The sequence below is a fragment of the Nomascus leucogenys genome, chromosome 17, assembly GCF_006542625.1.
Source record: "Nomascus leucogenys isolate Asia chromosome 17, Asia_NLE_v1, whole genome shotgun sequence".
Taxonomy (NCBI): domain Eukaryota; kingdom Metazoa; phylum Chordata; class Mammalia; order Primates; family Hylobatidae; genus Nomascus; species Nomascus leucogenys.
Window position 1 is genome coordinate 35,847,517 of NC_044397.1, and position 27,202 is coordinate 35,874,718.

The 27,202-nt window shown below is 56.2% G+C and overlaps 3 protein-coding genes and 1 pseudogene across 5 annotated transcripts; 1 reads left to right on the forward strand and 3 right to left on the reverse strand.

Annotated features, from left to right (window-relative positions):
• Window positions 1-335: 335 nt before the first annotated feature.
• LOC100596929 (2-acylglycerol O-acyltransferase 2-B-like) lies at window positions 336-2,331 on the reverse strand. Its single transcript, XM_030795597.1, has 6 exons — window positions 2,306-2,331; window positions 1,949-2,126; window positions 1,624-1,824; window positions 996-1,171; window positions 699-853; window positions 336-490 (listed from the first exon to the last, which is right to left on the reverse strand). The coding sequence occupies exons 1-6, from the start codon at window positions 2,329-2,331 to the stop codon at window positions 336-338; spliced, it is 891 nt and encodes a 296-aa protein (XP_030651457.1).
• A 3,442-nt stretch (window positions 2,332-5,773) lies between these two features.
• Window positions 5,774-8,525, reverse strand: LOC105737680 (annotated as a pseudogene).
• Window positions 8,299-20,126, reverse strand: PLOD3 (procollagen-lysine,2-oxoglutarate 5-dioxygenase 3). Of its 3 annotated transcripts, none has more exons than XM_030797435.1 (19): window positions 19,512-20,126; window positions 19,041-19,132; window positions 18,757-18,893; window positions 18,510-18,673; window positions 18,255-18,367; window positions 17,433-17,496; window positions 15,435-15,532; window positions 15,170-15,271; window positions 14,857-14,982; window positions 14,549-14,670; window positions 14,138-14,242; window positions 13,883-14,008; window positions 12,824-12,965; window positions 12,623-12,736; window positions 12,387-12,455; window positions 11,147-11,251; window positions 9,891-10,037; window positions 9,103-9,228; window positions 8,299-8,758 (listed from the first exon to the last, which is right to left on the reverse strand). In XM_030797435.1, exons 1-19 carry the CDS (start codon window positions 19,618-19,620, stop codon window positions 8,603-8,605), a joined length of 2,217 nt encoding a protein of 738 aa, XP_030653295.1. In that variant the 5' UTR covers window positions 19,621-20,126; the 3' UTR covers window positions 8,299-8,602. The 3 variants fall into 3 exon arrangements, with proteins under 3 accessions (XP_030653295.1, XP_030653296.1, XP_030653298.1); XM_030797436.1 differs by having other exon boundaries at window positions 8,304-8,758; window positions 9,891-9,980; XM_030797438.1 differs by lacking the exons at window positions 8,299-8,758; window positions 9,103-9,228 and adding an exon at window positions 9,537-9,620.
• ZNHIT1 (zinc finger HIT-type containing 1) lies at window positions 20,050-27,202 on the forward strand. The gene is made up of 5 exons (XM_003276612.4): window positions 20,050-20,565; window positions 25,604-25,774; window positions 26,489-26,568; window positions 26,685-26,854; window positions 26,949-27,202. The coding sequence occupies exons 1-5, from the start codon at window positions 20,472-20,474 to the stop codon at window positions 26,968-26,970; spliced, it is 537 nt and encodes a 178-aa protein (XP_003276660.1). The 5' UTR covers window positions 20,050-20,471; the 3' UTR covers window positions 26,971-27,202.

Below are 27,202 nucleotides of genomic sequence, written 5' to 3' on the forward strand. Positions count from 1 at the left end.
GCAGTGGCACGATCTCGGCTCACTGCAACCTCTGCCTCCCGGGTTCAAACGATTCTCCTGCCTCAGCCTCCCCAGTAGCTAGGATTACAGGCGCGCCACCACGTCTGGCTAATTTTTTTTTTTTTTTTTTTTTTTGTATTTTTTAATAGAGACGGGGTTTCACCATGATGGCCAGGCTGGTCTCGAACTCCTGACCTCAAGTGATCCACCCGCCTCGGCCTCCCAAAGTGCTGGGATCACAGGCGTGAGCCACCGCGCCCGGCCGCCAATCTTTAATTTCACTTCCCCATCTGCAGTCACGCAGCGGACAGGCGAGGCCAGGCGGTGGGGCGCGCCTAGGTGAGGACCAGGTGTCTGTCGGCTGGGACACAATAGCGCGCCTTGTGCTCCTCGAAGAGCTGCGTGAGTCGCCCCACGTAGCGCGCTTGCAGCGAGTCCACCTGGGCCGGACTGGGCGGGGGGCTCTGCTGCGCGGGAATCGCCGCTCCCACTGCGGGCGGGACGGGAGGCGATCGGGGCTGGGATCCTCGGTTCTCCTCCTCTCTTCCTCCTTCCCTCCCTTCAGCCCGTGGGGATAGGCAGGAACAGTTCAGGGCTGGCGCGGTGGCCAAAGGCCAGTCTGGGTGGCGAGGCCCCAACCCGGGACGGGGAGGGAGCGGGCCCTGGGCCAGGATAGGGGGGCGGAGGCCGGGGCTCACCGACGGTGCGGATGGGCGCGCGGAAGGGCAGCGGGAGGCCCCGGCGGCCCAGGAACAGCGGCAGGGCCACGCTTAGCAGCGGATGCAGAGCCTCTTGCGCCCTCCACACCCACGAGCTCGGCGGATTCGGGAACCGCTGGAAGAGCTCGTTCTCCCTGGAGAAGACAGGCACTAGGGAGGCCGCAGGGGAGCAGGGCGCGGCTGACTCCTGGCCCCGGGGTCCGCGGGTGGCGCCACTCTGCTCCTCCCCGGCCCGCCAGCCCCGGCATCCCCACCGGGTCACGCTCGGGTCCTCACCCGAGTTCCAGAGTTGCCTTAACGAATCTCTTCTGATTCCGAATCCGCAAGCTCAGTTGTCCGGGTTTTGCCTCCAGCGCCTCCAGGGGCCCTCCCACGGCCAGGACAGCCACCTGGCCACCCCTGAGGCAGCGGGGCCTTGACAAAGGAGACCAAACCTGGGGGGAGGGCAGAAGCTGGGGGACCCAACGCCTGGGTCTTATTTATTTATTTAGGGACGGAGTCTTGCTCTGTTGCCCAGGCTGGAGTACAGTGGCCTGATCTTGGTTCACTGCATCCTTGACCTTCAGGGCTCAAGTGATCCTCCCACCTCAAGCCTCCCAGTAGCTGGGACCACAGGTGTGTACCACCACACCTGGCTAAATTTTTGTTTTTGTTTTTCGTTATGTAGAGATGGGGTTTCACTGTGTTCAGACCAGGCTGGTCTTGAACTCCTGGCCTTAAGTGATCCTCTCGCCTGCGCCTCCCAAAGTGCTGGGATTACAGGTGTGAACCACCGCACCCAGCCAAAGCCTGGGACTTGGAAAGAAGAGTGGAGAGGACATGGGGAAAGGAGAGCTGGGCCCCAGAGCCCCCTGGGAGGAGGATGGAGGGGCGGGAGACAGCAGCAAGATCCCCCTCTTCTCACCACCTGACATGATGTAGTCCCGGAAGAAGGGGAGATGGAACCAACAAGGCAGCATGAGCAGGTGTGGCGGGAGCTCCGGGAAGAGGCAGGAGACGCCCGTGGGCTCTGTGCAGAAGTTGGCGAAGGCTCCCACGACCAGGACCCTGTGAGGGTGGAAGTCAAAGAGGTAGTTCCAGGAGGGGTCCAACTCTGCAGTTTTAACTAGCTGGGAAGCAGACGGGCGCACCCCACCCCAACGGTGAGATTGCACTTTGGGAGATGGTGGTCCCAAGAGTCTATTCTGAAACCCCAACCGCACCCAGCACCCCACGGCCCAGGTTCTCACCGAGAGGGGGAAGTAGTCACAGTAATGTCTCCAAACTGCCCAGTTGCAAACCCAGGCAGATCTGCGGCCTCCAGCCCTGGGTGTGTTTCTATCCCAATAGAGCCAGACCAGGTAGAGGACCACCAGCATCCAAGCCCAGCTGAGGAATGCAAGAGCCAGGCTGCCAGGTGCATCTGGGCTGGAAGACGGGGCAGGGGGAGCTCACAGTACAGGTGTTTAAGCCCAAGGCTTCCCTCTGCCCCCTTCCATTCCACCTGCTTCCCAAACTCCCTCCCTACACCTCCTCCCTTGGGGTAAAGGAAAACAGATCACCAGCTGCTGGGGCCCTGCCCAGATCCCCAGGCCTTGGGGACTCACCAAGCCCTAAGAAGGAGAAGACCCATTGCGGGACAGCAAACACTTGGAGACCCCTTTGGAGGAGGCTGGAGGAGGCCACCATATTCTGGGGGAACATCACACGGGGGCCATCCCCATTTCTTAAGCACATCTCCTTTTGGCTCAACACGCTAGCCCTGACCCTTGACCTTGGTCCCGCCCCCATTTCCGCCCCCTTTGCTGCTCTGCACACTGGAGCCCCAGGCTCCCAGGGAAGGAATCATTACCTGGGCTCACAAGGCTATGACCAATGGGACCAACAGAGATGACCAGGGGTGTGGCCCAGCTCCTGGGGGAGGTGTTTGAACTCTGCAGAGGTCAGGGGGGCTGGTCAGTTGTGGCAACTCAGCCCTGTAATCCCTGCACACTTTGGGAAGCCAAGGATAATTTGAGTCCAGGAGTTCAACCAGCCGGGGCAACAAAGCAAGACCCTATCTCTACCAAAAAAAAAAAAAAAAAATTAGGCCAGGCGCGGTGGCTCACGCTTGTAATCCCAGCACTTTGGGAGGCCGAGGCGGGCGGATCATGAGGTCAGGAGATCAAGACCACAGTGAAACCCCGTCTCTACTAAAAGTACAAAAAAATTAGCCGGGTGTGGTGGCGGGCGCCTGTAGTCCCAGCTACTTGGAGAGGCTGAGGCAGGAGAATGGCGTGAACTCGGGAGGCGAGGCAGAGCTTGCAGTGAGCCGAGATCGCGCCACTGCACTCCAGCCTGGGTGATAGAGCGCGACTCCGTCTCACAAAAAAAAAAAAAAAAAAAAAAAAATTCAAAAAACATTAGCTGTGTGTGGTGGCACATGCCTATGGTCTTAGCTACTTGGGAGGCTGAGGCAGGAGGATTGCTTGAGCCCAGGAGGTTGAGACTGTAGTGAGCCATGATTATACCACTGCACTCCAGCCTGGGCAACAGAGGCTGTCTCAAAAAACAAAAACAAAGCAAAGTAAAAACCCCCCAAAAACAAAACAACAACCAAAAAAACAAAACACAGAAACTAGGACCCTCTGGGAAGGAGAGAGGTGGTCTGAATGGGGTGTCCTACAAAGGGCAGGGCTCCCCCATGAATCAAAACAGCCCGAAAACCTGCCAGTCATCGGGGCTGGTCCCTGAGGCCCAGGACCTGCAAGAGCGGCTTAGGCCTCTGTGGGAGGACACTTGCCAAGAGGTGTTTTCTCCTGTTCCTACTTGTCTTGCAGCCATCCACAGGACATGGGACGAGGGTAGTGGGGCCCAGGGCGAGATGGATTCTAAAGTCTGGCCAGAACAGTGCTCAATCCCACAGAAAGGGAACCAACCAGGTGATCAGCCCCACCTAGCAGGAAGGAAGGCTCCTTAAAGGAGGTTTTCCCTGAAGACTAGACAGGAGGAAGGAAAGGGATTCCAGGCCAGGCGTGGTGGCTCACGCCTGTAATTCCACCACTTTGGGAGGCCTAAATGGGAGGATCGTGTGAGGCCAGGTGTTCGAGACCAGCCTGGTCAACATAGTGAGACCCCCCCCATCTCAAAAAAATAAAGATAAGGCTAGGTGCGGTGGTTCACACTAGTAATCCCAGCACTTTGGGAAGCCGAGGCGGGTGGATCACTTGAGGTCAGGAGTTTGAGACCAGCCTGACCAACATGGTGAAAGCCCGTCTCTACTAAAAATACTAAAATTAGCTGGGCATGGTGGCAGGTGCCTGTAGTCTCAGCTATTCAGGAGGCTGAGGCAGGAGAATCGCTTGAGCCCGGGAGGTGGAGGTTGCAGTTAGCTGAGATCGCACCACTGCACTCCAGCCTGGGTGACAGAGTAAGACTCTGTCTCAAAAATAAATAAATAAAAAGGCCGGGCATGGTGGCTCACACCTGTAATCCCAGCACTTTGGGAGGCTGATGCGGGCAGATCACCTGAGGAGTTCGAGACCAGCCTGACCAACATGGAGAAACCCCTTCTCTACTAAAAATACAAAATTAGCCGGGTGTGGTGGCACATGCCTGTAATCCTAGCTACTCGGGAGGCTGAGGCAGGAGAATCACTTGAACCTGGGAGGCAGAGGTTGCGGTGAGCCGAGATCGTGCCATTGCACTCCAGCCTGAGCAACAAGAGCGAAACTCCATCTCAAAAATAAATAAATATAAAAATAAAAAATAGGCCGGGCGCAGTAGCTCAAGCCTGTAATCCCAGCACTTTGGGAGGCCGAGGCGGGAGGATCACGAGGTCAGGAGATGGAGACCATCCTGGCCAACACAGTGAAACCCCGTCTCTACTAAAAATACAAAATAAAAAAAAAAATTAGCCAAGCATGGTGGCGGGCGCCTGTAGTCCCAGCTACTCGGGAGGCTGGCGCAGGAGAATGGCGTGAACCCGGGAGGCAGAACTTGCAGTGAGCCGAGACTATGCCACTGCACTCCAGCCTGGGCGACAGAGTGAGACTCTGTCTCAAAAAAATAAATAAATAAAATAAAATAAAAATAAAAATAAATAAATTTTAAAAAAGAGGATTCTAGATGTGGATGGTGAGCTGTTGCAGGCAAGAGATATCTTAGGAGAGGTGAACAAGCCTGTTTGATGTGTGTGTATATATATATATAGATAAATAGGTTTTGTTTTTTTTTTTCAGACGGAGTCTCGCTCTGTGGCCCAGGCTGGAGCGCAGTGGCGCAATCTCGGCTCACTGCAAATTCTGCCTCCTGGGTTCATGCCATTCTCCTGCCTCAGCCTCCAGAGTAGCTGGGACTACAGGCACCTGCTACCATGCCCAGCTAATGTTTCATATTTTTAGTAGAGACAGGGTTTCACCATGTTAGCCAAGATGGTCTCGATCGCCTCGTGATCCACCTGCCTCGGCCTCCCAAAGTGCTGGGATTACAGGCATGAGCCACCATGCCTAGCCTATATATATGTTTTGAATCAAGGTCTCACCCTGTCACCCAGGCTGGAGTGCAGTGGCTCAGTCATAGCTCACTGTAGCCTCCAACTCCTGGGCTCAAGTGATCCTCCCACCTGAGCCTCCTGAGTAGCTGGGACTATAGGCGTGCACCACCATGCCCAGTTAATTTATTTTTATTTATTTAGAAACTGATGTTTATTTTCCATCAACTTTATTTCCACGTTGCTTAAGAGCCCATGCAAAGGCCGGGCACAGTGGCTCACGCCTGTAATACCAGCACTTTGGGAGGCTGAGGTGAGTGGATCACCTGAGGTCAGGAGTTCAAGACCAGCCTGGCCAACATGGTGAAACCCCGTCTCTACTAAAAATACAAAAATCAGCCGGGTGTGGTGGCACACGCCTGTAATCCCAGCTACTTGGGAGGCTGAGGCAGGAGAATCGGCTTGAACCTGGTAGACGGAGGTTGCAGTGAGCCAAGATTGCAGCACTGCACTCCAGCCTGGGGGACAGAGAGAGACTCTGTCTCAAAATCTGTCTCAAAAAAAAAAAAAAGAAAAGAAAAAAAAGAGCTCGTGCAAGAACAGATTAAGACCATTCAGTTGTTGCTCCTACCCATCCAGTGGCCTGAGCGGTGGGAGCTGCAGACCAGTCTTCTGTGGCAGGCTGAATGCTCCAGTCTTCAGTAGGGAACTGCTGGATAGCACAGAGGGCACCTGCATGCCTTCAGACCAGTCTGCAACCTCAGGTTGAGTAGCAGTGAACTCAGGAGCTGGAGCAGTCCATTCACCCTGAAATTCCTCCTTGTCACAGCCTTTTCAGCGGCAGCCTGCTCTTCTTTTTCAATGTCTTCATGATCTCTGTAGAAGTAGAGGTCAGGCATGACCTCCCATGGGTGTTCACAGGAAATGGTGCCACGCATGCGCAGAACTTCCCAAGCCAGCATCCACCACATCAAACCCACTGAGTGAGCTCGCTTGTTGTTGCTTGGGATGGCAATGTCCACATGGCGCAGAGGAGAATCTGTGTGACACAGAGCAAGGTAGGTAGGTTAACATAAGGTGCCTCTGTGAGAGGCTGCTGATCAGCCTTGGGGTCAGTAAACACAAGAAGCCTTGACTCCCGGAAGGCTGCCTGGATCTGGCTAGTGAAGTTTCCAGGAGTGAAGCGGCTAGCGATTGGAGTGGCTCCAGTGGCAGCAGCAAACTTCAGCACAGCCCTCTGGCCAGTATTCCTGGAGGGTATGACACTGACATCAGCGGGGTTTTCAATGGCAACAATGCCACGAGCTGCCAGCAGAAGCTTCTCCCAGATCCTCTTCAGATTTAGGATGTGGATGCCATCACTTTTCCTTTTACACATGTACTGTTCCATCTGTAAGTCAAGATTGGTGCCACCTAAGTGGGTTCCCACTGCAAGGAAATTAAGGACATCTTGCTCCTTCATTTGCAGGACATCAAGGGCTCCAGATGTTGTGAAAGTTTCTCTTTAAGTTACAACAGGAATCCAGAACAACGCTGGATGGACCCCTCTGTGGGTAGCGGGGAAAGCTTTTTTTGCTTTTTTGTTTTGAGACGAAGTCTTGCTCTGTCACCCAGGCTGGAGTACCGTGGCACGATCTTGGCTCACTGCAGCCTCTGTCTCCTAGGTTCAAGCAATTCTCCTGCCTCAGCCTCCCGAGTAGCTGGGATTACAGGTTTGTGCCACCACACCTGGCTAATTTTTTTATTTTTAGTAGAGACAGGGTTTCACCATGTTGGCCAGGCTGGTCTCAAACTCCTGACCTCAAGTGATCTGCCTGCCTCGGCCTCCCAAAGTGCTAGGATTACAGGCGTGAGCCACTGAGCCTGGCTTATTTATTTTTTTGAGATGGAGTTTCGTTCTTGCTGCCCAGGCTGGAGTGCAATGGCGCGATCTCAGCTCACTGCAACCTCCCCCTCCCGAGTTCAAGCAAAATCTCCTGCCTCAGCCTCCCAAGTAGCTGGGATTACAGGCATGAGCCACCACGCCCGGCTTTTTTTTTTTTTTTTTTTTTTGAGACAGAGTCTTGCCCTGTCACCCAGGCTGGAGTGCAGTGGCACGATCTCGGCTCACTGCAACCTCTGCCTCCTGGATTCAAACGATTCTCCTGCCTCAGCCTCCCAAGTAGCTGGGATTCCAGGCACCCGCCACCACGCCCAGCTAATTTTTGTGTTTTTTAGTAGAGATGTGGTTTCACCATTTTGGCCTGGCTGGTCTTGAACTCCTCACCTCGTGATCTGCCCGCCTCAGCCTTCCAAAGTGCTGGGATTACAGGCATGAGCCACCGTGCCCAGCTTAATTATGTATTTTTTTAGTAGAGACAGGGTTTCACCATGTTGGCCAGAGTGGTTTCAAACTCCCAACTTCAGGTGATCCATCCACTTCAGCCTCCCAAAGTGCTGGAATTATAGGCATGAGCCACCGCGCCCAGTGAATTTATTTTTTGTAGAGATGGGGGTCTTGCTATGTTGTCCAGGCTGGTCTTGAACTCCTGGCCTCCAGGGATCCTCTGCCTGCCTCGGCCTCCGAAAGTACTGGAATTATAGGTGTGAGCCACTGTGCCCAGCCTGGGAAGTCCTTCTTTTGGTCTGTGCCCTCTCACGCACTTTTGTTTTTTTTTGAGATGGAGTCTCACTCTGTGGCCCAGGCTGGAGTGCAGTGGCGCAATCTCAGCTCACTGCAAGCTCCGCCTCCCGGGTTCATGCCATTCTCTTGCCTCAGCCTCCCGGTTAGCTGGGACTACAGATGCCCACCACCATGCCTGGATAATTTTTTGTATTTTTTAGTAGAGATGGGGTTTCACCGTGTTAGCCAGGATGGTCTCGATCTCCTGACCTCGTGATCCGCCCCCCTTGGCCTCCCAAAGTGCTGGGATTACAGGCGTGAGCCACCACGCCCGGCCCCTCTCACACACTGTCTCCAGCTCAGGCAATACAGGGGAAGGGGAAAGTGGGAGCCAGGGAAGCTTCCAGGTTCCCACGAGGGTCTAACATTCTGCCTCTCCCTTTTCCTGTTGCCTTCCCTTTTCAGGGTCTCTCCCCTCTATGCTGCTGGCAGGAGGGGAGATGGGGTTAATGGGCAGACCAATGGACTCAAGACTTACAAACTGTCCTTTATTCGGAGTGAGGCTGAGGAACATTAATAATTTATCACGTGGGGAGTCCCCAGAAGCCCTGTGCCCATGAACCCCTGTGGGCAGAGGAGAGAGGCGGGGACTCTGGGAGCTTCCTGAGAGGGCTGTGTGTTGGGAGCAAGGTGACATATTCAGTCCAGGCACACGGAACATGCACTCAGGAAGCGGGGAGAGAGTGAGACCCATCCCCTAACTCCCAGGATGGGGGCCAGGCCCCCTAAAAAGGCACAATGGCAGGGCAGGTTTGGCAGAGTGGTTGAGTGTCAGGGGTCGACAAAGGACACCATGATGTAGCGTGTGCCCCAGGTCGTGGGCAGCCCCTCGTGGTAGTGCGTGAGGCGGCCGGGGTGCAGGAGTGCCCAGCCCTTCCTCGGGGAGGAGATCATGCAGTCGTAGCGCAGAAAGCGGCAGCCACCTCCCTGGAAAGAGGAGAAGGGAAAGGAAACATGGAGTGAGGAGACGTGTGGCCTGGGGAGCAGGCAGATACAGGGGGCAGGGCGGCTAGACCAGGGGGCATGGTGCAGCAGACTGGGGCGACAAGGGAGATGGCAGATATGGCAGACACCGGGGGCTGGGGTGCCCGCAGACAGGAAGATCCAGGAGGAAGCAGAGGTCGCCTGCCTAGAAGTGATCCAGGAGCTGATACCCACAAAATCACTGGGAAATGGGTAGGGAGGGGAGCTAGGGGTGCATGCAGGGGCTCTAGGTGGGGACCCGAGGGTCCCGAGGTGAAGTGTGGGTGGGTGGTGTGGCTGGGGCGCACCTCATAGTCCAGGCCCTTGTGGTTGAGGGCGACGTTGAGGGTGAAGGTGGATGAGTCGTGGTGTGGCCGCAGAGACGGCTGCTCGTCTGGCCGGTATCGAACCACAAAGTTCATCACCGCCCGCGCCTGGGGGAGAGGAGGGAAGAGGCTGCAGGGACAGCTGTGAGCGCAGGGGGTCTTTTATTTTGTATTATTATTATTCTTTTGAGACAGTCTCACTCTGTCACTCAGGCTGGAGTGCAGTGGTGCGATCTTGGCTCACTGCAACCTCCGCCTCCCGGTTTCAAGCAATTCTCATGCCTCAGCCTCCCGTGTAGCTGGGATCATAGGCACCCGCCACCACACCCGGCTAATTTTTGTATTTTTAGTAGAGACGAGGTTTCACCATCTTGGCCAGGCTGGTCTTGAACTCCTGACCTCAGGTGATCCGCCCACCTTGGCCTCGAAAAGTGCTGGGATTACATGTGTGAGCCACCACGCCTGGCCACAGCAGGGGGTCTTCAGGGAGATGACGGTCCCTGTCCAGGGAGGGGAGGGGAGGGGCGGTGGGACCCCTGCATGGGAGGGTCTCGCTGCTCACTGCCATTAGATTAGGGCCAAGCCTCGCCCCGGGTCTCAGCCTGGCTCCCTCCCTCCCCTGGGGTGCCTCCTGCAGTGTCTCATTCCCCTGGGAACTAAAGTGCATGGAGCCCAAATGCTGTGGGGGCCCAAAGGGGTCTGCGTGGAGACTTCCTGCCCGGGACTGGGGTGGGGAAGGTGAGGAAGCAGCTGGCAGGTGGGCAGCGCACCTTGGTGTGGTAGCCGGGAAACAGGCTCTCGGTCATAGGGCCCACATACGTCCGCAGCAGCTGCAGCCACTGGTCCTCGTACCCCACCTGCTTCATGTGGATGTCCACAGTGGGCACATTCTCGTAGCCTCCAGCCAGCCTTGAATCCTGGGGGCGGCGGGCACTGAGCCACCCGCCCCTCCAGCCATGGCGTCCCCCCAGGGCAGTCCAGCCTCCTTCCTCCTGTCCTCCAGCCTTCACACCTGTGTTCCTCTGTGCAGAACAGTCTTCTTTGCTACTTCTCAGCCTGACTCACTGCTCCCGGCCCTTCAAGTCCCAGCTAAGATGTCACCTGTCCTGTGAAGCTCCCTAGTACTCCCAAGTCTGGATCAAGGCTTCCCCGTGGCTTCCACTGCACCCAGGCTGCTCATCGCAGCCTTAGAAGCTGTGTGGCGGCTGCTGCTCACAGCAGGGCAGAGCTCGGCCGGCACGAGGCATTCCTGCAGTGCAGTCTAGGACAGTGGCCCAGGAATGGAGTCTTGCTCTGTCACCCAGGCTGGAGTACTGCGGCATGATCACAGCTCACTGCAGCCTCTAACTCTGGGGCTCAAGTGATCCTTCTGCCTCAGCCTCCTGAATAGCTGGGACCACAGGGACATGCCACCATGCCCAGCTAATTTTTTGGTTTTTCTGAGATGGAGTTTCACTCTTGTTGCCCAGCCTGGAGGGTGATCTTGGCTCACCGCAACCTCCACCTCCCGGGTTCAAGCAATTCTCCTACCTCAGCTCCCGAGTAGCTGGGACTACAGGCGCCCGCCACCATGCCTGGCTAATTTTGTGTTTTTAGTAGGGATGGGGTTTCTCTATGTTGGTCAGGCTGGTCTCGAACTCCTGACCTCAGGTGATCCACCTGCCTCGGCCTCCCAAAGTGCTGGGATTACAGGCGTGAGCCACTGTGCCTGGCCCAAACCCGGCTAATTTTTAAATTTTTTGTAGAGACAGGGTCTTGCTATGTTGTCCAGGCTGGCCTCAAACTCCCCCTGCTTGAGCAATCCTCCCGCCTCGGCCTCCCAAAGTGCTAGGATTACAGGCATGAGCCACTGTGTCCAGCAGTAAATATTTCTTGAATACATGAATAAATGCAGTTGTGACCCCAGGGTCTGCCTCCCGCTTGGGCACCCCTCTTTGCTCCCATTTTCCTGATTCCATTGTTCATTTACCAGATCCCGCACCTCCTCCTCTGGGGAGCCCTCTGCCCTCGTCGCCCAGGCCCTTACCTCATGCCGGCCGCCTGACCACTGGCCGTAGTGCTCCATCTCTGCCACCAGCTCATCACACATTTGTTCTGACAGCAGTGGGAACCAGTACACGTCCGGGCATGGCTGAGGACGGGGCGAGGGAAAACAGGGCTAGCTGACGCCGCAGAACGGGGAAGGGGACAGGCAGCAGGCAGAATGGGAAGGGGCAGGGAGGAGCAGGGATGGCTGTGTGAGAGCAGCCGGGGACCCGCCAGGTAGGGGCTGGGGGAGCGGCAAGGCTGAGGACCAGTTTCTGGCACAGCAGAGGTGGCAGAGGCTCCTGGAGCCCCTCAGGCTGGGACAGTGGTTTCCAAACTTCTGTAACAGTGCATATCTCTTTTTTTTTTTTTTTTTTTTTTTGAGATAGGGTATTGCTCTGTCACCCAGGCTGGAGTGCAGTGGCACAATCATAGCTCACTACAGCCTCGACCTTCTGGGCTCAATTGATCCTCGCCTCAGCCTCCCAAGTAGCTGGAACTACAGGCACATGCCACCGTGCAAAGCTAATTTTTTCTTTTCTTTTTTTTTGAGACAGGATCTCGCTGTGTCACCCACGGTGGAGTGCAGTGGCATGATCTTGGCTCACTACAACCTCTGCCTCCCAGGTTCAAGCGATTCTCCCACCTCAGCCTCCCGAGTAGCTGGGACTACAGGTGCATGCCATCACACCTGACTAATTTTTGTATTTTTTTTTTTTAGTAGAGAAAAGATTTTGTCATGTTGGCCAGGCTGGTCTTGAACTCCTGACCTCAAGTGATCTGCCTGCCTCAGCCTCTCAAAGTACTGGGATTACAGGCATGAGCACCACTCCTGGCCTCATTTCTTATTTAATTTTTTGTTGTTGTTGTAGAGACAGATTCTCGCTATGTTGCCCAGGCTGGTCTTGGACTCCTGGCCTCAACCGATCCACCCACCTTGGCCTCCCAAAGCGCTGGGATTACAGGCATGAGCCACTGAGCCCAGCCCCATTCTTCTTTAAAGATGTGATTTCATGCATAACACCAATATACCCAATACACAGGACATGAGAGGCTGTCTGATCAATGCTGGGTTTGGGGGCAAGAATCCTTTCTGCTCGGCCTCTGCCTTCATCTTGTCTGAACAGAAAACCCTCACATCTCTGGGGAACTCAGTGTGAAAACTTTGAATCCAGGCGGGGGCCCCCAAGAGGCGATGGCCATGAGGGCAGGGGGCAGGTGGGGAGGCTGCGCGGGCTCACCTGCTCCACGATTCCTTCCCCTTCCAGGGCCCGGCTGTAGTTCTCATGGATGTACTGCTCCTTCCAGTCCTGTGGGAGGGTGGGGGGCACATCAGATCTGTGCCCCCTCACTCCCAGCCCCCAGGGGACCGCCCCTCCCGCTCAGTGTCCTGCGCTGGCAGCAGCCATCACGTTTGGTGTCTTCCTTAGCATAGGGTGGGGAACCTGTGTGCTCTGGGCGTGGGGGCCCCACTCACGATGGGGTTGTCGAAGATCTGCCAGAGATCGGGGTGCAGGTGCTCCGTGTCGTATCGGGAAGTGGCCAGGAGCCGGCCAAATTCATGCTGATTGCTCAGATGGAGGAAGATGCCCTGTAGTGGGGTGGGGGTGTCCATGATGCAGGCGATGCCTGGAGTCCAGGGGACTGCCCCCAGGCCAGACCATGCACCCACGCTCACCTTGTCTCGAAAGCTCTTACAGAAGGCCATGTCTGGGTCTGTGTCACTGCCCGAGAACACGTCCTTCTGAGGCACCTCTGTCCGCAGGGTATCACCCCGGATCACATAGGCCTGGGAGATGTATGGCACGTTCCACACACCCCTGGAGGCACCGACACCACGGTCAGCTGGGAGGGCAGCCCCCCAAATTCTGCCCAGCTCATCCCGGGAAGTCCTTCTTCCCTCAGGGTATCCCAGTCCCTGAACATAAGGCCCCTGCATGTCCCTTGTCAAGCATTGCTGGTCACAACCACCCCATCTCCCAAAATGCAGTCAGTTCCTACCCCAAGCTGTGGCACTTCTTTTTTGTTTCTTGTTTTTGGTTTTTGAGACGGAGTCTCACTGTGTCACCCAGGCTGGAGAGCAGTGATGTGATCTTGGCTCACTGCAACCTCCACCTCCCAGGTTCAAGCAATTCTCCCACCTTAGCCTCCCAAACAGCTGGGATTACAGGTGCCAGCCACCATGCCTGGCTAATTTTTGTATTTTTGGTAGAGATGGGGTTTCACCATGTTGGCCAGCCTGGTCTTGAACTCCTCACCTCTAGTAATCCACCCACCTCGGCCTCCCAAAGTGCTGGGATTACAGGCGTGAGCCACCGCGGCCGGCCTTTGTTTTTTATTTTCTTGAGACAGGGTCTCCCTCTGTTTCCAGGCTGGAGTGCAGTGGTGGAAACATGGCTCACTGCAGCCTCAACCTCCCAAGTTCAAGTGATCCTCCCACCTCAGCCTCTGTAGTAGGTGGGACTACAGGCACGCATCACCGTGCCCAGCTAATATTTTAAGTTTTTTGTAGAGATAGGATCTTGCTACGTTGCTCAAGCTGATCTTAAACTCCCAGGCTCAAGCAGTCCTCCTACCTCGGCCTCCCAAAGTGGTGGCATCAAAAGTGTGAGCCACTGCACCCGGCCTCGTGGCACCTCTGACTGGTGACCACTCCAAACCCCTGAGAGTGGGGGGCTTGGGTCTACTTGGGCCCTAGGTTGGAGGAGGCAGGGGGCTGCAGGCTGGCGGGACTCACACTCGCTTCCGCTGCACCAGCTCCACGTAGTCCTCGGAGCGGGCGTAGTACTCATCGGGGCTCAGGGCACCCCAGAAGTTGGACCACAGCTTGCCGTGGCGGGACAGCATGGGGGCGATCACCTTCCTGCGGACAGGTGGGGGTGAGGGCTGGGCCGACGGGAGCAGGCCTGGGGAGCCCGGAGCCCAGGGCAGGAGTGGGGTTCCCGGGGCCCGTTGGGGTGCCCTCCGGCTGCGGGGAGAGGGGGTAAGCCACCTGTTCTCCTCAATGAGGATACGCAGGGTCTGCAGGTTGGTGAGGACAGCGTCGGCGTCCAGGCTGAAGTAGAACCCACACTCGGGGTCCTGCCGACACAGGTCCCTGGAGGTGAGAGGCGAGAGCTGAGACGGCGGCGGGCGGGGAGGCGGTGTGGATGGGGGAACCGGCCCATGCCCCCAGGAGAAGAGGAGGGAGGCAGTGCCTATCCTTCCTTCCCCAGGCTCTCTGCTGTCTGGGTGAGCTGGCAAGGGCGGGGGTGACAGCATGGGGGCGGCAACGACGCGAATGGGGAGGCCCACGAGGGGCTGGACGGGTGACAGGTGAGGCGAAGGTCAGGCAGCAGGTGGTAGCACCCCCGACCCTACACCCTCATCCCACCTTCTCCTCCCCCCGCAAGCACCCGCTCACATGGCCATGTCCCTGGCCTCGCCTGGGCTCAGAGCCTCCTCCGGCCCCACCAGCTTCACAGCTGAGAAGTGGTCCTGGAGCTGCGGCCAAGAGTCAGCGATGTGGGGCTCATGGAAGACCTCCTGGGAGGGGATGACATAGGGGGATGGGCTCAGAGGGCAGGGAGGCGGCACCTGAGGGATGGGGATGCGGGAAGGAGATGGGGATGGGGGTGCGGGAAGGAGATGGGGATGGGGGTGGGGGCACGAGAGTTCTGATCAGGGCAGGGAAAGGGTCCCTCAGGAGAGGCTCCAAGGGGGGAGTCTCACGTTGTTGTGCAGAAAAAGGGTGACCCTGTCGGGGGGATAGTCCAGAAGCAGCAGCCGCTGCAGGAAGCGGGGCAGAAATGGGGTAGGCTGTTCCACAAACACGGCCAGAAACACCCGGGGGGGAGGCTGGAAGATGCAACACGCAGGGACTCAAGAGAGAAGCCCGGACTTCTCTGCTGTCCCCACCCAACCTCCACCCTGACAGGTGCAGGGACCCAGGAGCGATGCCCCCACTGCCCCCCAGCCCACTGTCCTCGTACCTCCTGCTCAGCACACTGCCCTCTCGTGCCCCTCCCCGGCACCCTCACCTCACCTGCCCCCCCGGGAGTGTCCTCCGGTCCTGGTTGCAGAAGCCACAGCCTCCCTCGGGAGTCCAGCCGTTGGGGACGTAGTTTCCCAGGTAGTTGAGCTGCAGCTGTTGGGGACAGACTGAGGCTGAGTGGCTGAGGCCTCCAGGGGTGGAGGTGGGAGTCAGGCACCTCTGCTATGGGGGCTGGGGAGGGCCGGCTTCTCAGAAGGGTTGGAGGTGCCTGGGGGTTGGGGCAAGGCGGGGCGGGGGTTGAGACCACTGGTGGCACCTTAGTGGGACCATTTCCATGGACCACAACGGGGAGCGTGTCGTAGGCCACGTTCCGGATACGCACACGGTTCCGATCAAACTTTAAAACCACTTCATCTGGGGAAGAAAGAGGCCAGGCTTCAGACCCCCTTTCTCTGGGAGCTACCAAGCAACACATTCTTCTAAATATGGGGTCCCAAATTCTCCAGGGAATAAAGGGACACCAGGGCTATCCTGGAGTGTGGCTCGTTGGGGGCAGGAAGCTTTGGGTTCTGACTAGGCTGCTGGCCCAGAGAGCTCCACTGCCTACTACCTGCGTGATCACATCGCAGCTGGGCGAGGAAGGGGAGGGTGAGCTGAGCGGGAGGCCAGTAGGAGCCTCAGCATCCTTTCCCCTCCTCGTATTCTCTCTCTCCTTCCTTGGTTTTTTTTTTCAGAGATGGAGTCTCACTCTGTCACCCAGGCTGGAGTGCAATGGCATGGTCTCGGCTCACTGCAACCTCTGCCTCCTGGGTTCAAACGATTCTCTTGCCTCAGCCTTCTAGGTAGCTGAGACTACGGGCACATGCCACTACACCTGGCTAGTTTTTGTATTTGTATTTATTGTTTTTTATGCTGAGATGGAGTCTCACTCCCAACACGCAGGCTGGAGTGCAGTGGCACGATCTTGGCTCATTGCAACCTCCACCTCCAGGGTTCAAGCGATTCTCCTTCCTCAGCCTCCCGGGTAGCCGGGATTACAGGCGCGCACCACCATGCCCGGCAAATTTTTGTATTTTTAGTAGAGACAGGGTTTCACCATGTCGACCAGGCTGGCCTTGAACTCCTGACCTCAGGTGATCCACCTGCCTCGGCCTCCCAAAGTGCTGGGATTACAGGCATGAGCCACCACACCCAGCCTAATTTTTGTATATTTAGTAGAGACTGGGTTTCACTATGTTGGCCATGCTGGTCTCAAACTTCTGACTTCATGATCTGCCCACCTCAGCCTTCCAAAGTGCTGAGATTACAGATGTGAGCCATCGCACCTGGCCTCCTTTTTTTTTTTTTTTTTGAGAAGGAATCTCACTCTGTCACCCAGGCTGGAGTGCAGTGGTGCAATCTCAGCTCACTGCAACCTCCGCCTCCCGGGTTGCAGTGATTTTCCTGCCTCAGCCTTCTGAGTAGCTGGGATTAGAGGCGCCTGCCACCACGCCCAGCTCATTTTTGTACTTTTTTTTTAGTAGAGACGGGTTTTCGCCATGTTTGCCAGGCTGGTCTCAAACTCCTGACCTCAAGTGATCCTCCTGCCTTGGCTTCCCAAAATGTTGGGATTACAGGTGTGAGGCACTGTGCCTGGCCTCTCTCTCTCCCCGTTCTCCCCATCCCCTGAGGCAAGTCACCAACCCCTTCACAAGCTGTTTTTCTCATCTGTACAAGAAGGATAACCAGGGACCTTCCCTTTGTTAAATGAAATCACAGAAGTAGGCTGGGCACAGTGGCTCATGCCTGTAATCCCAGCACTTTGGGAGGCTGAGGCAGGCGGATCACCTGAGGTTGGGAGTTCGAGACTAGCCTGGCCAACATGGTGAAACCCTGTCTCTACTAAAAATACAAAATTAGCTGGGTGTGGTGGCGCATGCCTGTAATCCCAGCTACTCGGGACACTGAGGCAGAAGAATCACTTGAACCCGGGAGGTGGAGGCTGCGGTGAGCCGAGATTGGACCACTGCACTCCAGCCCGGGCAACAGAGAGAAACTATGTCTCAAAAAAAAAAAAAAAAACAACAAAAAAAGTTCCTGGCCCGGTGCCCAGGCACAGCATGTGTGCAACAGATGCCAGACACGTTTTTGCTTTCCTTGCTTCTGGTAGTACCATCAGCACAGTGCAACTCACACAACCAGCCACTCAGACGCCTGACAAAACCACATAGAGGTGGGCTTGGATCAGCCCAGCTCCTCCAGAAGCCTCTCCCAGCTCAAGACCCCTAGCTGTAGAGGCCGCGCATCGCCCACCTGCAGCTGTCTTCCTCCTCACCTAAAGCCCCGTTGAGGTTCTGAAAGATCCGAGACTTATGATCCAGATTAAGGCTGAGTTTCTCCTAAATGGAATGAGATGCGATGGAGTGGTTAAAATGGAAGGAGTGGGAAGGACATCATGTCTCACTTTTCTCTCTCTCTCTTTTTTTCTTCTCTCGCTTTTGTTGCTTAGGCTGGAGTGCAATGGCAAGATCTCAGCTTACTGCAACCTCTGCCTCCCGGTTTAAATGATTCTCCTGCTTCAGCCTTCCAAGTAACTGGGACTACAGGAGAGTGCCACCACGCCTGGCTAATTTTTGTATTTTTAGTAGAGACGGGGTTTCACCATGTTGGCCAGGCTGGTCTCAAACTCCCAACCTCAGGTGATCCACCCACCTCGGCCTCCCAAAGTGCTGGGATTACAGGCATGAGCCACCATGGTTTTTCTTTTTTTGTGAGAGACAGAGTCTCATTCAGCCACCCAGGCTGGAGTACAGTGGTGCAAAACATCCTCAAACTCCTGGGCTCAAGTGATCGTCCCACCTCAGCCTCCCAAGTAGCTGGGATTACAGGCGTACACCATGAAGCCTGGCTAATTTTTTTTTTCTTTTTTTTGTAGAGATGAGGTCTCAACTATGTTGTCCAGGCTGGTCTTAAATTCCTGGGCTCAAGCAATCCTCCTGCCTAAGCCTCCCAAAACTCTTGGATTATAGGTGTGAGCCACCACGTCCAGGCACACATTTTTCTCTTTGCAACCCCCTTTGCTTCTCCAATCCCATTCAGCCTGAGGCCTCCACTCCCACAGAGCTGCGGGATGCGCCCACTCCTCTGCCTTCCCTACCCTCAGTCCTGGGTCCAGGTAGAGCCGTGTGTAGAACAGCTGGTCATCGTCATCATCCTTGTACTTCCACTGGCGCACGATTTGGTGGATGGTGGTGGCAAAACCAATGAATCCTGGCGGGGAGGGGTAGTGTTGACCCCGAGACTCCCAGGGTCCCAGGGCCTGTCACCCAGGCTGTCTCCAGCCCTCAGGCACCTTTAACACTCTGTGTCCCACCGCTCTTGGCCCCTCTGCCTTGGGCACTCTGCCACTCACCACCAGAGTTGAGGAAGCGCTTCCCCGTGCCCACCTCAGGGTACTGCTCCGCCAGCCCCCACTCGGGCCAGCAGAAGCTCTCCGCAGAGAAGAGCAGGCGGCTGCCACTCTGGACGAACTTCTTCAGCAGCTCTGTGGGGCTGCCAGCCAGAATCACGTCGTAGCTGGGTGAGGAAGGGGAGGATGGGCAGGGGTCCACTGGGAACCTCAGCATCCTTACCTTGCTCCCTATCCCCAGCCCCGTTACCTATCCACAAACATGATGATCATATCCTCCCGGTCAGCGTATTTCTCCATTTCCTTCTTTAGCCACCGGACCTTCTGTCCTCCACCAACTGTTCGGGCCACATCACCCCCTCGCCACTCCTCTCCCAGGCCCAGGGTCTGTGGAGAAGATGCCCCATGCCAGGCAAGGGGTGGGGAGTTGGGGGGGGGACTCCTAACCAGGCTCACCGTGGTGACCTGGGCATCCAGACTTCAGCTCACCCCTCCTGCTGGGACCCCCTCCCAGGGGCCTTTCCCTCTCCTCACCCGCACAGTGTAGTTGAAGAACTCCGCAGAGCGCAGGAAACGCAGGTACCCCTCGGTTTCAGCTGTGGCCACAGTGATCACCAGCAGCTTCTCTGTTACCAGAGGGAAATGGCACTTGAGATCCACCGCCCAGCTCCGGGCCCCACGTGCTTTGCTGTCCTCCCTCTCACTCGACTTCCCTCCCTTTCTTCCTTCTCATTCTTAAACTCTTCTCACCCAGGAACACTCTGACCCCACGGAGGGCAGGGTGGGAGTGGTGCCCAGGAATTCCGAGTCCCTTTGCACAGGGAGGCTGGAAACCACAGTTCAGGGTGGTGATGGGCGAGGGGCTTGGCGCGACTCAGCCTCAAGAGCACGCTGGGCGGGGGACGGGCCAGACACCTCCTCGAGCCTCCGACCCCCTCCGGGCCAGGCTGGTAGGCACATCAGCCTCTGCCCCCTCGGCCGTGCCGGGCCTCCCCGGGATCTCACCTGGGTTGACTGGGTCTCGGCCCCGGGGCCGGTCGGAGGCTGAGGCCGCAGGGGGCAGCAGCAGCGGCAGCAGCAGCAGGAACCGGGGTCCAGGCCCCGAGGAGGTCATCGTGGGGAGCGGGCCCAGACAGCACGCAGGATCCTGGGATCTCAGCTACGCGCCTGGATCCCAGCTCCGGAGGGGAGCTCCGGCAAGGGAGCGCTCGGGCTGCTGTGCGGCCGCGGCGGGGAGCAGCTCGGCTGGGGCCACGCCCTGAAAAAAAGGCGTATCCGGAGGCTACAGAAAGCTCCAGATGCCGGCGCCGCAGACAAGGCGAGGATTGTCCCGGGCCCACGGGAGACGGGGGAGGGGCGGCGGCTCGGGCCGGCGGGCGGGAGACAGGGACTCTGGGCCGAGCCAGCCGCTTGACACATGTGGAAGTTGAAACCTGGACAGGGGAAGTGACCCCTGGCGTAGAGTCCGGCGGGACGCAGGGGCGGGTCCTGGCCGCAGCCCTGCCCGGAGAGTACGGGCGGAAGACGGGGAGAGCGAGGGGCTGGCGGCGACAGGGAGGGAGGAAGCCTAGGAGTCCCCCGCGGGACGGAGGCCTGGGGGAACTGGGAGTTGAGCTTTCTGCAGAGGGCCACTAGGAACCTCGGATTGCCCACGGAAGCCAGCCACTTGCTTTGACAGTCCGGCCCACCTCCTCTTCTGCCCAGAGGAGAAGCTCCAGGGGTGCCTTTGTGATCACAGCATCTTCACAAGGACCAAAGGAAAATAAGATTTCTCGTAAGAACACCATGACCACATCTTTAAAATGACCCATTTCATGGCTCCCACAAGATTTACACCTCCACACTGAGGCCGGAAGTGATTTTGCCCCTATAAAACATGGCGAAAAGCTTTCTTGTCTCCAAGGAAACGCCACGTAATGAATCGAAGCTGTGGCGCACGCGCAGAAATACAAGCCACCGGAAGTGATGGCTCCCCTACCAAAGCCGTGGGGTTACTACGCGTGCGCAGCAGTCTGTTCCGACTGTCGTGTTGTGCCAATGGTGGAGAAGAAAACTTCGGGTATGTGAGCCCCCGCGGTTCGCCCCCTTCCCCTTCCCAAGTCCAATTTCCCAGTCCTAGAATTTTCTTACCTAGTCATTCCTCTTTTTTTTTTTTTGAGACATGGTCTCGCTCTTTCACCTAGGCTGGAGTGCAGTGGGATAGTCATAGCTCACTGCAGCCTCGAATTCCTGGGATCAAACCATCCTCCCACCTCAGCCTCCCGAGTGGCTGGAACTGCAGGCTTGAGGCTCCACGCCTGGCTAATTTTTAATTTGTTATGTGGTGACGGGCTCTCGCTATGTTGCCTAGTTTGGTCTCCAACTCTTGGCCTCAAAGCGATCCTCCCGCGTGGGCCTTCCAAAGTGCTGGGATTACAGGCGTAAACGGCCGCGCCCGGCCCCAGCTATTCCTCTTAAATCCCTTCCTCAGCCCTCGGGTCCTGGCGTTGACCATTCATTCACGTTTTATTGATGCCTGCTCCAAGCCGGGGGCTGGGGATGAAGAGGAGAAAGACCCCTGTTATCCAAGCATTGGCTTTTTCTGGAAGGGGGACAGAAACGCAGACCTAACACTGTATGTCACTGTGATTTGTGATTTGTGCTATGGCAGAGGGAAAGCACAGCGCCTGGGAACAGGGAGGCGTGGCATCTAGCCCAGGTTCTGGGAGGCAGGGGACGGTGAAAGCTTGAAGGAAAAATGAAAAAGCTTGAATTGAGTCTTGAAAGTCTAGTTAGGGTTTCTCTCAGTGGGAACCTCACGTGCAAAGGCAGTAAAGCAAGAAAAAGCAGGTCGCTTGGGAAGCCAAGTCCACAGTTTGGATCTCAAACAGAGTGATAAGAAAGGATGGAAGGCTGGGGAAAGGTTACATTTTGAAAGGCATTATACACACTGCCCAGGAATTTGAACTCTGTGGGGAAACACTGGAGAGCCAGCAAAGGCTTTGATTTTTGTTTTTTGTTTTTTTTTAAGACGGAGTCTCGCTCTGTCGCCCAGGCTGGAGTGCAGTGGCGCGATCTCGGCTCACTGCAAGCTCCGCCTCCCGGGTTCACACCATTCTGCTGCCTCAGCTTCCCGAGTAGCTGGGACTACAGGCGCCTGCCGCCACGCCCAGCTTATTTTTTTTTATTTTTAGTAGAGACGGGGTTTCACCGTGTTAGCCAGGATGGTCTCGATCTCCTGACCTGGTGATCCACCCACCTCGGCCTCCCAAAGTGCTGGGATTACAGGCGTGAGCCACTGCGCCCGACCTGGCTTTTTTTTTTTTTTTAGACAGAGTCTTGTTCTGTCACCAGGCTGGAATGTAGTGGTTCTGTATAACTCACTGCAGCCTCAACCTCCCATGCTCAAGGGATTCTTCCGCCTCAGCCACCTGAGGAGCTGGAACTACAGGTGGGTGCAGGCCACCATGCTGGGTGGTTTTTATATTTTTTGTTGAGATGGGTGTCTTACTATGTTGCCCAGGCTGGTCTTGAACTCCTGAGCTCAGGTGATCCTCCTGCCTCGGCCTTCCAGAATGCTAGGATTACAGGCATGAGCCACTGTGCTTGGCCCTTTCAGTTTTTTTTTTTTGTTTGTTTGTTTGTTTGAGACGGAGTCTCTCTCTGTCCCCTAGGCTGGAGTGCAGTGGCGCAATCTCGGTTCACTGCAAGCTCCGCCTCCCGGGTTCACACCATTCTCTGGCCTCAGCCTCCAGAGTAGCTGGGACTACAGGCGCCCGCCACTACACCCAGCTTATTTTTTGTATTTTTAGTAGAGACAGGGTTTCACCGTGTTAGCCAGGATGGTCTTGATCTCCTGACCTCGTGATCCGCCCGCCTCAGCCCCCCAAAATGCTAGGATTACAGGCATGAGCCACTGCGCTTGGCCTTCTCAGTTTTTCAAAGGCATGGCAGTCTCCCAGCCATGACTTTTTTCATGTTGGCCTCAAGGCCTGAAATACCCTGCTGTCTCCCTTAGCCAGGTCATTCACCAGTTAGGCCTTAAGCTAGACTTACCTTCTTCTGGAAAGTCTTCCCTGACTACTCCAAGGCCAGGTTGGGTGTTTCTGTCCTGGGCTCTGCAGCACTTTATACTTCCATATCCTAGCCTACCCCATGCTGTACTTACTGTGTTTGTTTGATTAATCATTTGTGTTTGCCACTGGACTGTAAGCTTTGGCATCCCTAAAACCTAGAGCCCTGCCTGGCATTTGGAGGGGAGACAGAGTAGTACGGTGATCACAATCATGGTTTTTTTGTTTGGTTGGTTTTGGGTTTTCTTTTTTTTTTTTTTTTTGAAACAGGGTCTTGCTCTGTCACCCAGGCTGGAGTGCAGTGGTGCAAACACACCTCACTGCAGCCTTGAGCTCCTGGGCTCAAGCAATCCTTGCACCTCAGCCTCCTGAATATCTGGGACTACAGGTGTGTCCCACTACACCTGGCTAATTTTTGTATTTTTTTTGTAGAAACAGGGTTTTGCTGTGTTGCCCAGGCTGGCCTCGAACTCCCGCACTCAAGCAATCCACCCACCTTGGCCTCCCAAAGTGCTGAGATAACAGGCATGAGCCACTGCTCCTGGCAAGGTCATGCTTTTTGATGCTGGGTAGTTCTTTGACTTCTGACCTGGCCACTTGCTAGCTGTGTGAACTTTGGACACATTTCTTAATCTCTATTTTGTTTTGTTTTGTTTTTCTGAGACGGAGTCTTGCTCTGTCACCCAGGCTGGAGTGCAGTGGCACGATCTCGGCTCACTGCAAGCTCCGCCTCCCGGGTTCACGCTATTCTCCTGCCTCAGCCTCTCCGAGTAGCTAGGACTACAGGCGCCCACCACCACGCCCGGCTAATTTTTTGTATTTTTAGTAGAGACGGGGTTTCACCGTGGTCTCAATCTCCTGACCTCGTGATCCGCCCGCCTCGGCCTCCCAAAGTGCTGGGATTACAAGCGTGAGCCACCACGCAGGGCCTACATTTCTTAATCTCTGAATGTTGGTAAATTGGGGATGATGATACTGTCCCATACAGCTGTTGTAAGGGTTAAATGGTTCAAGTGATGCAAACAGCTGAGCACGTGCCTGGCTCATAGTAAGTGTTCAACAAGTGATAGCTACTAGGGCTGCTGCTGTTATTGTTATGGTTAACAGGTGGTTAATGAATAAAGAGATACATTATGCAAAATTATCAGAATCCGGCAAATAGCTGATAAGGCAATGAGGAAAGAGGTTTTTTGTTTTTTGTTTTTGAGACAAGGTCTCACTCTGTTGCCCAGGCTGGAGTGCAGTGGCGTGATCTCAGCTCACTGCAACCTTCACCTCCCGGGTTCAAGCGATTCTTGTGCCTCAGCCTCCCGAGTAGCTGGGATTACAGGCGTGTGCCACCACACCCTGCTAATTTTTGTATTTTTAGTAGAGACAGGATTTCACCACGTTGGCCAGGCTGGTCTCGAACTCCTGACCTGAAGTGATGAGCCCACCTCAGCCTCCCAAAGTGCTGGGATTGCAGGGGTGAGCCACTATGTCCAGCTGAGGAAAAAGGTTTAAAATAACTTCTAGGTTTCTGGTTTGGATGTCTGCATAGACGGTTCCATTTGCTTAGAGAGAATCTGCAGGAGAAGCAGACTTGGATGGGAATTTTTTTTATTTTGAGTTGCGGTGTCCACGGGGCCAGCGGGTGATTTCTTTTTTCGTTCTTTTTTTTTTGTTTTTTTTTTTTTTTGAGACAGTCTTGCTCTGTCACTCAGGCTGGAGTGTTGGCGTGATCACGGCTTGCTGCACACTGCAGCCCCAACCTCTCGGGCCCATGTGATCCTCCCACTGCAGCCTCCCAAGTAGCTGGGACTACAGGCGTGTGCAACCACGCCTGGCTTATTTTTTAATTTTTCGTAGAGATGGGGTTTGGCTATGCTGCCCGGGCTGGTTTCTAACTCCTGGCATCAAGCGATCCTTTGGCCTCCCAAAGTGCTGAGATTACAGGCGTGCGCCACCACGCCTGGCCTCACCAGGCGCCAGCTGCACGGCCAGTTCTGGAGCCCGGGAGCAGGTTCTGGGTTGAGGGAGTCACTCTGGGAGTCATTTGCTTGTGGGTGATCGTCAGAGCCCTTTGTTTGGATTCGAAATCCCAGGAAGAGTGCATAGACTTAGCAGAGAAGAGGGCCAGCCACCTCCATAGAGGCAGGGAGAGCAGCCGAGCTGGAGCCGGAGGATTGCTGGACATGGAGAAGGCCTGCAGTTTTGTCAAGGAAGCAAGCAAAGGGTCTCTTTCTATTCGATGAAGGTAGTCAGCACCGCCACAGGGTGGACAGGGCTCAAGTCCAAGGAGGAGGAGGAAGGCACACTGGAGCCGCTCTGGGGCCCCGAGGGTGGGTAGTCCCCCGTGGATGACCAGGCAGGTGTCAGATTTCAGGGTTCGAGGAGAGGATGGGAGGTGAAAAAGCGATACGTCACGTGAGTTGATGTGAAGGAGAAGGAGTTGTGAAGCCCAGTAGACGCATGAGCATCGCCAGCTTTTTGATGGAAAGGAAAGTGCCGGTTGAGGAGGAGGGGTTGAAGATGGGAGAGGGAGGGAATGGGCTGGAGGTGAAGGCTCGGGTTCGGTGGTGGGACTTGGGGGGCTCCAGGGCAGGGGTGTGCCCACTTGGCATCACGTTTGTGGGTAGGTGGCCTGGAAGATGAGCATGTCCAAGCGTGGGTGGCCCCTGGTTCCTTTGAGGTAGGAGGTGAGATGCTGAGCGTGAGGGCCATGTGTATTGAGGGCCCAGGACAGCCTGGAAGCCCCAGGGCACCATGACCTCCCCAGTCAGCAGTGAGCTGTCTCCAGGAGGGGGCTCACTGGCTGGGACTGGGATTGAGAGGAAAGCGGAGAAAACAGGCGGGAGAAACTGAAAGGGTCTCAGCTGGTGGGACAGGAAGTGTGGGGCCGGGGCCTGGCCTGGGAGGAGACAAGGGGACCGAGGGCTTGGCGATGGGGATGAGATCAGAGAGCTGCAGCTTCCACCCCCGGTGCCTTCCTCGCCCTGCCCAGAGCGGTGGCCACACTGCTCTTTCTCGGAATCCCTGTAACTTTGTGTGCCCTGCCCCATCCAGTTCGCTCCCAGGACCCCGGGCAGCGGCGAGTGCTGGACCGGGCCGCCCGGCAGCGTCGCATCAACCGGCAGCTGGAGGCCCTGGAGAATGACAACTTCCAGGATGACCCCCACGCGGGACTCCCTCAGCTCGGCAAGAGACTGCCTCAGTTTGATGACGACGCGGACACTGGTGAGGTGGATGGAGGAGGAGGCGGGGGATGGGACTGAGATGAGGGCAGAGGAGGGCGGGAGAGTCCGCCCAACTCAGGCTGTGGGAGGACCCGAGAGCTCCTGGTGCCTCTGCCAGTGACTGGCTCCCATGGCTGTGAGCAACCACACCCCCTTTCTGTGCCTCAGTTTCCTCTCGTGTATGTGAAATAAACAAGAGAGACTGGATGAGCTCTGACACGAAGCCTTAGGCTTGGGGGCATGGAGGTGACTGTCAGCTGGGATTGGAGAATTGGGGTGGAGGGCAGAGGCTGGTAGCGAGGGGCCGACTTAGAGCCAGGAGGGCAGGGCCAGGTGTGGTGGCTCACGCCTGTAATCCCAGCATTTGGGAGGCTGAGGTGGGCGGATCACTTGAGGTCAGGAGGTCAAGACCAGCCTGGTCAAAATGGTGAAACCCCATCTCTACTAGAAATACAAAAACAAAATTAGCCAGGCATGGTGGTGGACACCTGTAATTCCAGCTACTCAGGAGGCCAAGGCAAGAGAATCACTTGAACCCGGGAGATGGAGGTTGCAGTGAGCTAAGATTGCACCACTGCACTCCAGCCTGGGTGACAGAGTGAGACTCTGTCTCAGAAAGAACCAGGAGGGCACATGGGCACAGGGAGTGATGAACCAGAGAAAGCTGCTGTCTTTCTGGGCAAGTGCCAAGCAATGGATCACCCTTGACCCCTAGGAAAGAAAAAGAAGAAAACCCGAGGTGATCATTTTAAACTTCGCTTCCGAAAAAACTTTCAGGCCCTGTTGGAGGAGCAGGTGAGGGGAGGGTCGGCCTGGGAGGACCCCACAGGGAAGGGGTGAGCCTGGCCCCAGCAGGTGTTCGCTGCGTGGGTGGGCAGAGGAGTCCTAGAGCCGGCCCCTCATCTCTGCAGAACTTGAGTGTGGCCGAGGGCCCCAACTACCTGACGGCCTGTGCGGGGCCCCCATCACGGCCCCAGCGCCCCTTCTGTGCTGTCTGTGGCTTCCCTTCCCCCTACACCTGTGTCAGCTGTGGCGCCCGGTACTGCACCGTGCGCTGTCTGGGGACCCACCAGGAGACCAGGTGAGTGTGAGACCTGCTGTCCACACCCACTCACTCCTTCCCACAGCCTCCCCAGACCTCTCTCCCCTCATCCTGGCTTCCCCTCTGTCTGCAGGTGTCTGAAGTGGACCGTGTGAGCCTGGGCATTCCCAGAGAGGAAGGGCTGCTGTGCACTGCCCGGCCTTCAGAAAGACAGAGTTTCATCACCCAATGCAGGGGGAGCTCTTCCTGGACCAAGGGAGGAGCCGCTCATTCACCCAACAAAACTGTGTCTTACCTGCCAGGAAAGACCAGCCTCACTCCCAGGAGCTATCTGGCAGGTAGGCTGGGCCCCCCAGTGCTGTTAGAATAAAAAGCCTCGTGCCAGAA

What these genes read in the sequence shown, in the direction of transcription:
- LOC100596929 (XM_030795597.1), bottom strand. Translation starts at nt 2,331, where the DNA reads ATGGGTCTTCTCCTTCTTAGGGCTTG. An exon ending in GGACTACATCATGTCAGGTG is followed by an intron (nt 1,172 to 1,623) that starts GTGAGAAGAGGG and finishes TGGGTCCCCCAG; the next exon opens with CTTCTGCCCTCCCCCCAGGT. An exon ending in CGCGCCCATCCGCACCGTCG is followed by an intron (nt 491 to 698) that starts GTGAGCCCCGGC and finishes TCCCGCCCGCAG; the next exon opens with TGGGAGCGGCGATTCCCGCG.
- PLOD3 (XM_030797435.1), bottom strand. Translation starts at nt 19,620, where the DNA reads ATGACCTCCTCGGGGCCTGGACCCCGGTTCCTGCTGCTGCTGCCGCTG. An exon ending in CCCTTTTTCTGCACAACAAC is followed by an intron (nt 14,671 to 14,856) that starts GTGAGACTCCCC and finishes ATCCCCTCCCAG; the next exon opens with GAGGTCTTCCATGAGCCCCA. An exon ending in GGTCAGGCGGCCGGCATGAG is followed by an intron (nt 10,038 to 11,146) that starts GTAAGGGCCTGG and finishes CGCCGCCCCCAG; the next exon opens with GATTCAAGGCTGGCTGGAGG.
- ZNHIT1 (XM_003276612.4), top strand. Translation starts at nt 20,472, where the DNA reads ATGGCTCCCCTACCAAAGCCGTGGGGTTACTACGCGTGCGCAGCAGTC. An exon ending in GGTGGAGAAGAAAACTTCGG is followed by an intron (nt 20,566 to 25,603) that starts GTATGTGAGCCC and finishes TGCCCCATCCAG; the next exon opens with TTCGCTCCCAGGACCCCGGG. An exon ending in TGATGACGACGCGGACACTG is followed by an intron (nt 25,775 to 26,488) that starts GTGAGGTGGATG and finishes CTTGACCCCTAG; the next exon opens with GAAAGAAAAAGAAGAAAACC.